The sequence below is a fragment of the Sprattus sprattus genome (genome assembly GCF_963457725.1).
Source record: "Sprattus sprattus genome assembly, chromosome: 3".
In the NCBI taxonomy this organism is placed as follows: domain Eukaryota; kingdom Metazoa; phylum Chordata; class Actinopteri; order Clupeiformes; family Clupeidae; genus Sprattus; species Sprattus sprattus.
The window spans coordinates 54,572,869-54,585,368 of NC_137922.1; the positions used below are offsets into that span (position 1 = coordinate 54,572,869).

Genomic DNA, 12,500 nt, shown 5'->3' on the forward strand with positions numbered 1-12,500 from the left:
AGTAGAGTAGAGTAGAGTAGAGTTGAGTAGAGTAGAGTAGAGAAGAGTAGAGTAGAGTAGAGTAGAGTAGAGTAGAGTAGAGTAGAGTAGAGTAGAGTAGAGTAGAGTAGGGTAGAGTTGAGTTGAGTTGAGTTGAGTTGAGTTGAGTTGAGTTGAGTTGAGTTGAGTTGAGTTGAGTTGAGTTGAGTTGAGTTGAGTTGAGTTGAGTTGAGTTGAGTTGAGTTGAGTTGAGTTGAGTAGAGTAGAGTAGAGTAGAGTAGAGTAGAGTAGAGTAGAGTAGAGTAGAGTAGAGTAGAGTAGAGTAGAGTAGAGTAGAGTAGAGTAGAGGGCAGTGCTCTTTTGTTCACCAGAGGATCAGGCCTGAGGTGTGTGTGTGTGTGTGTGTGTGTGTGTGTGTGTGTGTGTGTGTGTGTGTGTGTGTGTGTGTGTGCCTCAGACGCACCCTTTCCTCCTCAGGCACAGAAACAGGAGGCAGGCTGCACTGGGCTCTTTAAATATCAATCCCTTGCTTGTTTTTCTGGAGGATCCCCAGAGGAAGACTAGGCTGTAATAGTGTCTGAAAGTCTAATTACTCTACCCACCCTGACCTGGCCCTGACCTGGCCCTGATCTGGCCCTGTCCTGGCCCTGACCGGCTCCAGCTCCAACTGCGGTGCAGCTGGTGAGGTGTGGTACCTGGCGATGAGGCCTTTCCAGAGCCGTGCCTCTGACTCCGGCCCTCGTCTGGCTCTGATCCAACCCTCTGTGTGTGTGTGTGTGTGTGTGTGAGTTCGGCTCTGATCCGGGTGTGTATCCTCCCTCCTGTCCGGCTGTGGTGTGTGTGTGTGTGTGTGTGTGTGTGTGTGTGTGTGTGTGTGTGTGTGTGTGTGTGTGTGTGTGTGTGTGTGTGTGTGTGTGTGTGTGTGTGTGTGTGTGTGTGTGTGTGTGTGTGTGTGTGTGTGTGTGTGTGTGGTATTTGAGGTCTGGTACCTGATACGCTGCCCACGCTGTGCTCTGGACTGCAGCAGCCCCGGCAGTGGATGGCTAACTAGGCAGAAGGTGACAGATTGCCTGCTGGTACAAGTCTGCCTGGGCTGTCAGCTCAGACCTAGCATTAGTCACAGGCTTCCTGTGTGTGTGTGTGTGTGTGTGTGTGTGTGTGTGTGTGTGTGTGTGTGTGTGTGTGTGTGTGTGTGTGTGTGTTTGTGTGTCCATGTCAGCCTGATTCTGCGGGTCTGCGTTTCTGTGTGAGTGTGTGTGTGTATCAGCCTGATCCGGTGTGTGTGTGTGTGTATGTGTACATCAGCCTAATCTGGTGTGTGTGCGTGTGTGTACAAGTGTATGTGAGTGTGTATGCGTATATCCGTGTGTCTGTTTAGCCTTAAACCTCTCCTTGCTCTTTCTCTCTCTCGCTCTCTGTGGGTGTGTACCCTTAAAATTCTCCTGGCTTTTTATCTCTCTCGCTGTGTGTGTGTGTGTGTGTGTGTGTGTGTGTGTGTGTGTGTGTGTGTGTGTGTGTGTGTGTGTGTGTGAGTGTGTGTGTGTCTGTCAATTTCAGCTTTAAACTAACCATGCCCCTTCAGTTAATGTGTAAGTGTGTGTCTGTGTCTGTGTCTGCTCACGAGTTCAGTGTTTCTGTACCCCTAAACTTGTCCTGACTCTTTCTGTGTGTGTTTGTCTGTATAGCTTCCAACTAATCTTGACTCTTAATGTTAATGTTAATGTGTGTGTGTGTGTGTGTGTGTGTGTGTGTGTGTGTGTGTGTGTGTGTGGTGTGTGTGTGTTCTCCTCTGTCTTCCCCTCAGGGTGTCAGTGTGTGACGAGGACAAGCTGACACACAACGAGTTCATTGGGGAGACGCGGATCGCCCTGCGCAGAGTGAAGCCTGACCAGACCAAACACTTCAACATCTGTCTGGAACACCCGCCTCCAGTGAGACAGGGGAGAGGAGGATGGGGAGAGAGATGGAGAGATGGAGAGATGGAGAGATGGAGAGATGGAGAGATGGAGAGATAGTGAGACTGGGCAGAGGAGGATGGAGAGATGGATAGATAGTGAGACTGGGCAGAGGAGGATGGGGAGAGAGATGGAGAGATTGAGAGATAGTGAGACTGGGGAGAGGAGGATGGGGGAGAGAGATGGAGAGATGGATAGATAGTGAGACTGGGCAGAGGAGAATGGGTGAGAGAGATGGATAGATGGATAGATAGTGAGACTGGGGAGAGGAGGATGGGGGAGAGAGATGGAGAGATGGATAGATAGTGAGACTCGGGAGAGGAGGATGGGGGAGAGGTGGATGGAGGGGGAGAGATGGAGAGATGGATAGATGGATAGATAGTGAGACTGGGCAGAGGTGGATGGGGAAAGAGATGGAGAGATGGATAGATAGTGAGACTGGGGAGAGAGATGGATAGATAGTGAGACTGGGCAGAGGAGGATGGAGGGGGAGAGAGATGGAGAGATGGATGGATGAAAAGATAGATGGATGAATGGATGGATGGATGGATGCATAGATAAATAGATAGATGGATGGATGAAAAGATGGATGAAAAGATGGATAAAAGATAGATAGATAGATAGATTGATAGATAGATGTAGATACATTGATACATACACACATAGATGGATAGATAGATAGATAGATAGATAGATAGATAGATAGATAGATGATGGTAAAATATCACATACTTTCTTTCTCTCCCTTTCTTCCTTTTTTTTCCGATGTGTCTCTCCGTTCCTGAAGCTTCCTTCGCCTACTGCAATGAGTGTCGCTCTCAGGGGGATCTCCTGTTATCTGAGAGAGGTAAACGCCTCAGAAACTATACTTCTCATTTTACCACACTCACTCACTCACTCACTCACTCACTCATTTTACCACTCACTCACTCACTCTCTCAGTCACTCACTCACTCACTAATTTTACTGCACTAATTCATTCACTCACTTTTTTTCTCTTTCCCTCTTTCCATCTTTCTCCGTTGGTATTGTTTTGAGATGAACTCACAAATTGCTATCAAATTACAGTGGGTTCAGGATTGCTCTCTGTGAGCCACTGAAATTGATATTCAGCTCTGTATTAACATCCTTTCAGTGAATCCAGTAGTCAGAAACACGGTGTCCTCCCTCTCTCTATCCCTCTCTCTCTCTCTCCCTCTCTCTCTATCTCCCTCTCTCCCTCTCTCTCCCTCTCTCTCTCTCTCTCCCCACATCTCTCTCTCTATCCCTCTCTCTCCTCTCTCCCTCTCCTCTCTCTCCCTCTCTCTATCCCCTTTCAATCATTCTTCCGCCCTTCCCCTCTGCAGTGTGAGTCATTATCTAGGCCTAGAGTATATTCATGCTATGAGCCACTGCATTGATCAAATCCACTTGTTTAACAGGAGGCCGTCTCATGTCTCATGATTTATCTGTGTGCTGCGCCTGTATGAGTCCCCCCGCAGCCTCAGGAGACCCTCAGCCCCCCCCCCCCCTGCCCTCCCCTCCCCCGGCCACAGGCGGAGACGAGCAGAGAAAACTCGAGAAAAATTAGACCTGAGGAATGAGAGAAAAAGAATCGAACTGGCGTCTGTGCCCGATGGATTTGGATTCTCAAATGGATCTGGACCTTATTTAGTGTCTATCTATCCCTCATCTAGTGTCTATCTATCCCTGGTCTGGTTCTTATCTAGTGTCTATCTATCCCTGGTCTGATCCTCATCTAGTGTCTATCTATCCCTGGTCTTTATCTAGCGTCTATCTATCCCTTATCTAGTGTCTATCTATCCCTGGTCTGATCCTCATCTAGTGTCTATCTATCCCTGGTCTTTATCTAGCGTCTATCTATCCCTCATCTAGTGTCTATCTATCCCTGGTCTGGTTCTTATCTAGTGTATATCTATCCCTGGTCTTTATCTAGTGTCTATCTATCCCTGGTCCTCCTCTAGTGTCTATCTATCCCTGGTCTGGTTCTTATCTAGCGTCTATCTATCCCTGATCTTCATCTAGTGTCTATCCATCCCTGGTCCTCATCTAGTGTCTATCCATCCCTGGTCCTCATCTAGTGTCTATCTATCCCTGGTCCTCATCTAGTGTCTATCTATCCCTGGTCCTCATCTAGTGTCTATCTATCCCTGGTCCTCATCTAGTGTATATCTATCCCTGGTCTTTATCTAGTGTCTATCTATCCCTGGTCCTCCTCTAGTGTCTATCTATCCCTGGCCTGGTTCTTTTCGGGTGTCTATCTATCCCTTGTCCTCAACTAGTGTCTATCCCTGGTCTGGTCCTGGTCTGGCTGTGGTTTCTCCCTGATCCGGCCCTGGTCTGTCTCTTATCTGGCCCTGATTTAACCCTGGTTTGGCCCTGGTCTGGCCCTGGTCTGGCCCTGGTCTGTCTCTTATCTGGCCCTGGTCTGGCCCTGGTCTGTCTCTTATCTGGCCCTGGTTTGGCCCTGGTTTGGCCCTGGTCTGGCCCTGGTCTGGCCCTGATCTGGTGTGCTTTCCCCCAGCTCAGGAGCGCGTAGGTCCCAGAGTTGGACCTCACCAGACTGTTCCAGTTGGGTCTTCGTGAAGAGGGCTCATTGGCTGCTCTAGTTGGGGCTTTGTGCAAAGGGCCCTTTGGCCGGCTTATTGATCAGGCCGAGCTGAAGGATCGCATTGAGCTGGAGATAAGCCTTAATGAGAGATGGAGAGATAGATGCGCTCGCTTGCAGACAGACGGAGCGAGATGGCCGGGATATCGACGGCACAAAAGAGTGTGTTTTGGGGAGAAGGCACATCTTCTATGTTTAGCTCATGTAAATCCGGCACGCCTACATGCGCATACTTACCCTGTGGTTCTCTTTCTGAAAGAGAGGCCCAGACGCTAGAGGATTCTGGAACAGATCAGCACTGGCTTAGGTGAAACTGGGCCAAATGAGGGCCGAATGAGAACCGTATGAGAACCGTATGAGGGCCGTATGAGGGCTGTATGAGAACCGTATGAGGGCCGTATCAGGGCCGTATGAGGGCCGTATGAGAACCGTATGAGGGCCGTATGAGGGCCGTATCAGGGCCGTATCAGGGCCGTATGAGGGCCGTATCAGGGCCGTATGAGGGCCGTATGAGGGCCGTATGAGGGCCGTATGAGGGCCGTATCAGGGCCGTATGAGGGCCGTATGAGGGCCGTATGAGGGCCGTATCAGTGCCGTATGAGGGCCGTATGAGAGCCGTATGAGGGCCGTATCAGGGCCGTATGAGGGCCGTATGAGGGCCGTATCAGGGCCGTATCAGGGCCGTATCAGGGCTGTATGAGGGCCGTATGAGGGCCGTATGAGAGCCGTATCAGGGCCGTATGAGGGACGTATCAGGGCCGTATGAGGGCCGTATCAGGGCCTTATCAGGGCCGTATGAGGGTCATACCCGTCTGGGTGAGCTGCCCTCTGGTGAGAGAGCTGTGTTTAGTGTCTACGGCAACGCTTCCTCAAACAAGGAGATGGAGTGCTAGAGTGTTATAAATACACACATGCACATACACACCCATACACACACACACACACACAGACACACACACACACACACACACACACACACACACACACACACACACACACACACACACATACACAAACGCACACACACACACACACACACACACACACACACATATGGCATTGCCTGTAGACACAAGTGACTCACCACTCACTGTTTGTGTGTCTATGTGTGTGTGTGTCGTTGCCTTTCTTTCCTTCTCGTTTTCTGGCATTCCTTCGCCTCCTCCTCCTCCTCCTCCTCTTCCCTCTCTGCTCCTTCGCTCATTTCCGCTCAGCCTGGCCAACTCTGTCATTCTCCTACTCTCTTTCTCCTGCCCTTTCTTAACCTATTTGTTTCCATTTTATGGTGACTCGCTTTTGCTCTTTCTCTCTTTCTCATTCTCCACTCTCTCGCTCTCTCTCTCTGTCCCTCTCTATCTCTCATTGTTCTTTTTCGTTTTGTTTCCTTTGATGCGCTCTCCTCTCTCTCTCTCTCTGTCCCTCTCTCTCTCTGTCTCTCTCTCTCTGTCCCTCTCTATCTCTCATTTTTCTTTTTCGTTTTGTTTCCTTTGATGCGCTCTCCTCTCTCTCTCTCTCTCTCTGGCTATCGGTTCTCTTTTCGTTTTGCTTACTTAGCCTCTCTCCCTTCCTCTCCCTCCCTTTCTCCCTCTCCCTCCCCCTCTCTCCCTCCCTCTCCCTCCCTCCCCCTCTCTCTCTCCCTCTCCCTCCCTTTCTCCCTCTCCCTCCCCCTCTCTCTCCCCCTCTCCCTCTCCCTCCCTCTCTTTCTCTCTTTCTCTCCCATATCTCATCTATTTCTGTCCGCGTGCTTCTAGTTTTAGTGCACCTTTGGCACATGGCAAACATGGGGAACATGCTCAGTGTTGAGGAGGTGTGAGATTCATCCCGACAAAATATGCAGGGTGAGAGCAGGGTGCAATTGCAGAGTGGAAATATTGGCAGGCTACACACACAGGCATACACATGCACACACATGTGCTCTCCGTCCCACACACACACACAGACATAGACACGCACACACATGTGCTCAAACACGCACAGACATAGACATGCACACAGATAGGCTCTCTCTCACACACACACACACACACGCACACACATACAGACATAGACAGGCACACAGATATGCTCACACACACACAGACATAGACATGCACACAGATGTGCTCACACACACACAGACATAGACATGCACCCGCATGCTCTCTCTCTCACACACACACACACAGACATAGACATGCAGACAGATAGGCTCTCTCTCTCTCTCTTTCACACACACACACACACACACACACACACACACACACACACACACACACATAGACAAGCACACAGATATGCTCACACACACGCATAGACATGCACACGCATATGCTTACACACACACAGACATAGACATGCACAAACATATGCTCACACAGACACAGGCATAGACATGCATACAGATAGGCTCTCTCACACACATACACACACAGATCAGACAAAATGTAGATCACTGTAGATGAATGAAAACTATTTTTTTCCTAAGATTCAATGCAAGGAAGCATGTTGCTGTAAATGGGAAGTTTATAAAACGTTACCTAAAAGAGCAATAGGGCTCCAGCAGACTTCTAGTGTCAGCATTGTGTGTTGTCACCCACACAAACACACACACACACACACACACACACACACACACTCACACACACACACCGAACACACTCACACACGCACACGCACACGCACACGCACACGCACATGCACACGCTCACGCACACTCACATCACGCACACTCACACACACACACAGGAAGTGACACGTGTCTGCACTCTTTTTGTTAAACTGTTGTTTAGCCTCTCAGCGTTGAGCAGCATTTGATATGATTTGATGTATTGTAAAGAGGTGCCAATTTTTCTTTGTTTTGCAATGTAACAATAATCCTTTCAAAAATAGAGAATACAGCAACATATATTCATTATCCAATGCTTGAAGTTGTCTATATTTTTCTGTTCATTGTGCTTTGAGTGACAGAGTGGAGAGACTGGAACTAGGAGAGACCATTTGCTATAATTACGCTGACATGAGTCACTCTTGTACGTACAAACACTCCGTGTATTTTCAGCCTCTCTGACTGTGATGCTGTTGTCTCTCCCACACACACACACACACACACACACACACACACACACACACACACACACACACACACACTCTCACACACACACATACACACACACAGTCACACACACACACACACACACACACACACACACACACACACACACACACACACACACACACACAGAGGACCCCAGCAATAGGGTTAGCTGTTGTCTTTGAGGGCAATCTGATGTGACTGGGGTTGCAGCTGGTGGCAAGGCATTCTGGGATTCCTGAGCTGAATCCTCTGGATTTCTGTGCTGATATTAATGTTGGCAAGCAGACCTGAAGGTTAACCCCCCCAATGTTGAGTTGCGGGGGTCAGAGTTCAAAGTTCACCCTGCTACCTGTTCCCCCTCGGTCTTTGTCATGTAAAGGGTATATGGTGAAGGTCAGAGGGTTTAGTGTCAGGTATTATGAAATAAAGCCTTGATTTATAGAAGCCTTGAAAAGGTCAAATTAAAGAATGCATGACATCAGATATGGTGTAATGAATTCATCCTAGGCCCTTTTTATTAGACCAGTGTCTCTCCAGAAGACAAACAGAACAGGAAAAAGTGCTTAGCAACCACAGTCCAAATCAAGGGGGAAATGGACAAACTCTATTTGGGTTTTAGTTTGTGTTGCATTGTTCATTGTAGTTTTTATTAACTTTAGTGTTTTTGAAAACAGAAATTTTGTTCACAGCTAGGTATAGTTTTAGTCTTAGTTTTACGTAACTAAAAAACCCCTTGTATGTGTATATGTGTGTGTGTGTGTGTGTGTGTGTGTGTTTGTGTGTGTGTGTGTGTGTGTGTGTGTGTGTGTGTGTGTGTGTGTGTGTGTGTGTGTGTATGTCAGTGAGTTTGTGTGTGTGTGTGTGTGTGTGTGTGAGGGAGTGTGTGTGTGTGTGTGTGTGAGTGTATATGTGTGTACGTATGTGTTTGTGTGTTTGTGTGTGGAGAGGTTGCATCTGTAGAGCGACCCGTTTTGGGACCTGTCAAATTAGAATTCTGTGCGGGGGTGGCTCTGTGACGCCAGGGTGACAGAGATGTAATTACTTCATGCATTATTCACAGACCACAGCGTGCACTTATTAGGGACACTGGACTCCAGATCCCTCATCAGGCCTGGCTTTAATCACTCGCGGACGCACATGAGGGCCGGTTGTGGACGCCACGGAGGCGAGGTTGTTCTTGTTATACTCGCTAGTCCGCTTTGGGTCCACAGTTGTTCTTGTTATACTCTCTAGTCCGCTTTGGGTCCGCAGTTGTTCTTGTTATACTCTCTAGTCCAGTGGTTCTTAACCTGGGTTCGATCGAACATCAGGGGTTCGTTGAGTCACTCTCAGGGGTTCGGCAGGGGTCAAGGCACACACAGTATAGCCCGGTTTACACTAGCAATGTTTTTATACATACCTACGTTTTGAAGAAATCATATTTTATTTTTCAAATTACAAAGGGTTCGGCGAATGCACTGATGCAGGTCGCAGGGTTCAGTACCTCCAATAAGGTTAAGAACCACTGCTCTAGTCTGCTTTGGGTCCGCAGTTGTTCTTGTTATACTCTCTAGTCCGCTTTGGGTCCGCAGTTGTTCTTGTTATACTCTCTAGTCCAGTGGTTCTTAACCTGGGTTCGATCGAACCCCAGGGGTTCGTTGAGTCACTCTCAGGGGTTCGGCAGGGGTCAAGGCACACACAGTATAGCCCGGTTTACACTAGCAATGTTTTTATACATACCTACGTTTTGAAGAAATCATATTTTATTTTTCAAATTACAAAGGGTTCAGCGAATGCACTGATGCAGCTCGCAGGGTTCAGTACCTCAAATAAGGTTAAGAACCACTGCTCTAGTCTGCTTTGGGTCCGCAGTTGTTCTTGCTATACTCTCTAGTCCGCTTTGGGTCCGCAGTTGTTCTTGTTATACTCTCTAGTCCGCTTTGGGTCCGCAGTTGTTCTTGTTATACTCTCTAGTCTGCCTTGAGTCCGCAGTTGTGCAGTGGGTGCCCTTGCAGGTTAGTGCAGAACACTGGAGGGGACACAGAGCTCTGCACAGAGCCGCGCTTACACCCTCTGACGACGACATTTACAACACGTGGACCCTTGCATACTTGCATTGCATCACCCTCTGACAACGACATTTACATCACATGGACCCTTGCATACTTGCATCGCATCACTCTCTGATATTGACATTTACATCACGCAGACCCTTGCATACTTGCAATCAAACTTTAACAGTCTGATTCTGGGTCTGATCTGACCAAGCTCTGGTCTGTTGGTCGTTTTGCCTATTTGTTGCTGTCTGCAATGGCTCTATATTCTGTGAATCCTATAAGGTGGCGTTACATTTGTGTCTGTCATGTTGGCTCTGGTATCTAACGCGTGCGCCCGCATCTCGTTTGTGTCTGTCATGTTGGGTCTGGTATCTAACGTGTGCAATCGCATGTTGTTGTGTCTGTCATGTTGGGTCTGGTATCTAACATGTGCAATCGCATGTTGTTGTGTCTGTCATGTTGGGTCTGGTATCTAACGTGTGCAATCGCATGTTGTTGTGTCTGTCATGTTGGCTCTGGTATCTAACGTGTGCCGTCGCATGTCGTTGTGTCCGTCATGTTGGCTCTGGTATATAACGTGTGCGGCCGCATCTCGTTTGTGTCTGTCATGTTGGCTCTGGTATCTAACGTGTACGTTCGCATCTCGTTTGTGTCCGTCATGTTGGCTCTGGTATATAACGTGTGCGGCCGCATCTCGTTTGTGTCTGTCATGTTGGGTCTGGTATCTAACGTGTGCGCCCGCATCTCGTTTGTGTCTGTCATGATGGCCCTGGTATATAACGTGTGCGTTTGCATGTTGTTTGTGTCTGTCATGTTGGCTCTGGTATAACGTGTGCGGTCGCATGTCATTGTGTCTGTCATGTTGGGTCTGGTATCTAACGTGTGCAATCGCATGTTGTTGTGTCTGTCATGTTGGGTCTGGTATCTAACGTGTGCCGTCGCATGTCGTTGTGTCCGTCATGATGGCCCTGGTATATAACGTGTGCGTTTGCATGTTGTTTGTGTCTGTCATGTTGGCTCTGGAGTTGCTGCCCTGGTGTAGAAAATTGAAAGGTCAGGCTGTAACGTGCCTCTTGGTGCTGACTTTAGCTTGAGTGCCTGGGGGCCTGAGGAAAGGTCGAAGTTCATCAGCTTGACTCTGCCAAGTGTGATTCACCACCTTAATTAGCCGAAACTCAGGCACTAGACATTCAGTTTAAGTGCTTGTGTTTGGGGCATGGAGCGTGTTTTGCACAGGGATGTGTGGTGGTCTAATTAAACTGCATTGGTGTTGAGCTGGTCTGATTAAGACAGTGCTTCCCAAGCTTCCTATACATTAACCATTTACTCATGATGTGTTTGCGTGTGTGTGTTTGCATGGGTGAGTGTGTGTGTGTGTGTGTGTGTGTGTGTGTGTGTGTGTGTGTGTGTGTGTGTGTGTGTGTGTGTGTGTTTGTGTGTGTGTGTGTGTGTGTGTTCGTGTGTTTGCATGGGTGTGTGTGTGTGTGTATGCTTCCCAACCATATACATACATACATATGATTGCATGTGTGTGTATATTTGAGCTTGTCAATGTATGTGTGTATGTGTGTGTGTGTGTGTATTTGTGCTTGTACATATGTGTGTGTGTGTGTGTGTGTGTGTGTGTGTGTGTGTGTGTGTGTGTGTGTGTGTTATGTGTGTGTGTGTGTGTGTATGTGTGTGTGTGTCTGTGTGTGTGTGTGTGTGTGTGTGCGTGCGTGTGTGTATTTGCTCTTGTACATATATGTGTGTGTGTGTGTGTTGCAGTGGGAGACGGAACAGCAGCGAAGCCTGGAGGAGCGTGGTCGTCTGCTGCTCTGCCTGCAGTTCCTGCTCCCCTCCACTGCAGCAGAGGGCGACGACACCAAACGGGAGGCCAAGGACCGCGCCAAGGGAGGGCTCTGTGTGGGGGTGCGCCGCTGTGCCCACCTGGCCGCCATGGATGTGAACGGATTCTCTGACCCCTACGTCAAAACGTGAGTTGGTCCTGCCTCGGTATTTCCCCCAGAATTCTCCTCTGTTTCCTGTACTTAATGGAAAACTCAATGAAAGATATAAAGGAGAATTCATGAAGACAACTGCTGTGCCAAAAGAATGTGACTGTGTGTTTACACTAGCCTACGTAATAATGTGACGGTGGATGGTATTGAAGTGGGTCATGTTGAATGTGTGGCTGAATGGTGCCTCGCTCTAAATGTTGGAATTGAAGAATATGGAATTATGGGACGGCATTATTTCCTTCTCTTTTGCAAAGGATGGTCGATGCTAAAGGAGATGAGACAGGAAGCATCGAAGAACTTTTTCTTAGCATGTAGAGAAGTTGAGCAACTCTTCTTGTCACAGTAGCCAGCAGGTAGTGCTGTGCAGTGAGTAAGGCTCACTCCCCCACACTTTAAGAGAAGTGTGTGTGTGTGTGTGTATGTGTGTGTGTGTGAGTAACAGTAGCCAGCGAGTCTAGTGAGTAACTCCTTGACACCTTAAGAGACGTGTTAGCGACAGACACCCGAGGTTGCGAATTTGAGTCCAGTGTGGTACTGTGGTGCTTGTCTCAAGCAATGCAGCTTACTTTATCATGGCTACCTCCGGGTCATTTCACTCAGTTAGGAACCTTCCTAAGCAAAGATGTTCATTTGACCACAGCCCAGATGTGTGCCCCACTCGTGGCATACAGGTGCTCACCTGGGCATACACATGTGTGCCCCACTCGTGGTATACAGGTGCTCACCTGGGCATACACATATGTGCCCCACTCGTGGTATACAGGTGCTCACCTGGGCATACACATGTGTGCCCCACTCATGGTATACAGGTGTGTGCCCCACTCATGGTATACAGGTGTGTGCCCCACT

At 48.5% G+C, this 12,500-nt stretch overlaps 1 protein-coding gene across 1 annotated transcript in view; it reads left to right on the plus strand.

Annotated features, from left to right (window-relative positions):
* LOC308361826 (double C2-like domain-containing protein alpha) overlaps nucleotides 1-12,500 on the plus strand; it is a gene marked incomplete at both ends in the record, with an annotated part of 30,845 nt that overhangs the window by 12,793 nt on the left and 5,552 nt on the right. The window contains 3 exons of the mRNA XM_080834284.1: nucleotides 1,784-1,910; nucleotides 2,722-2,781; nucleotides 11,419-11,627. Of these exons, the coding sequence (XP_080690410.1) occupies nucleotides 1,784-1,910; nucleotides 2,722-2,781; nucleotides 11,419-11,627 (396 nt within the window). The remainder of the gene's footprint in view (nucleotides 1-1,783; nucleotides 1,911-2,721; nucleotides 2,782-11,418; nucleotides 11,628-12,500) is intronic.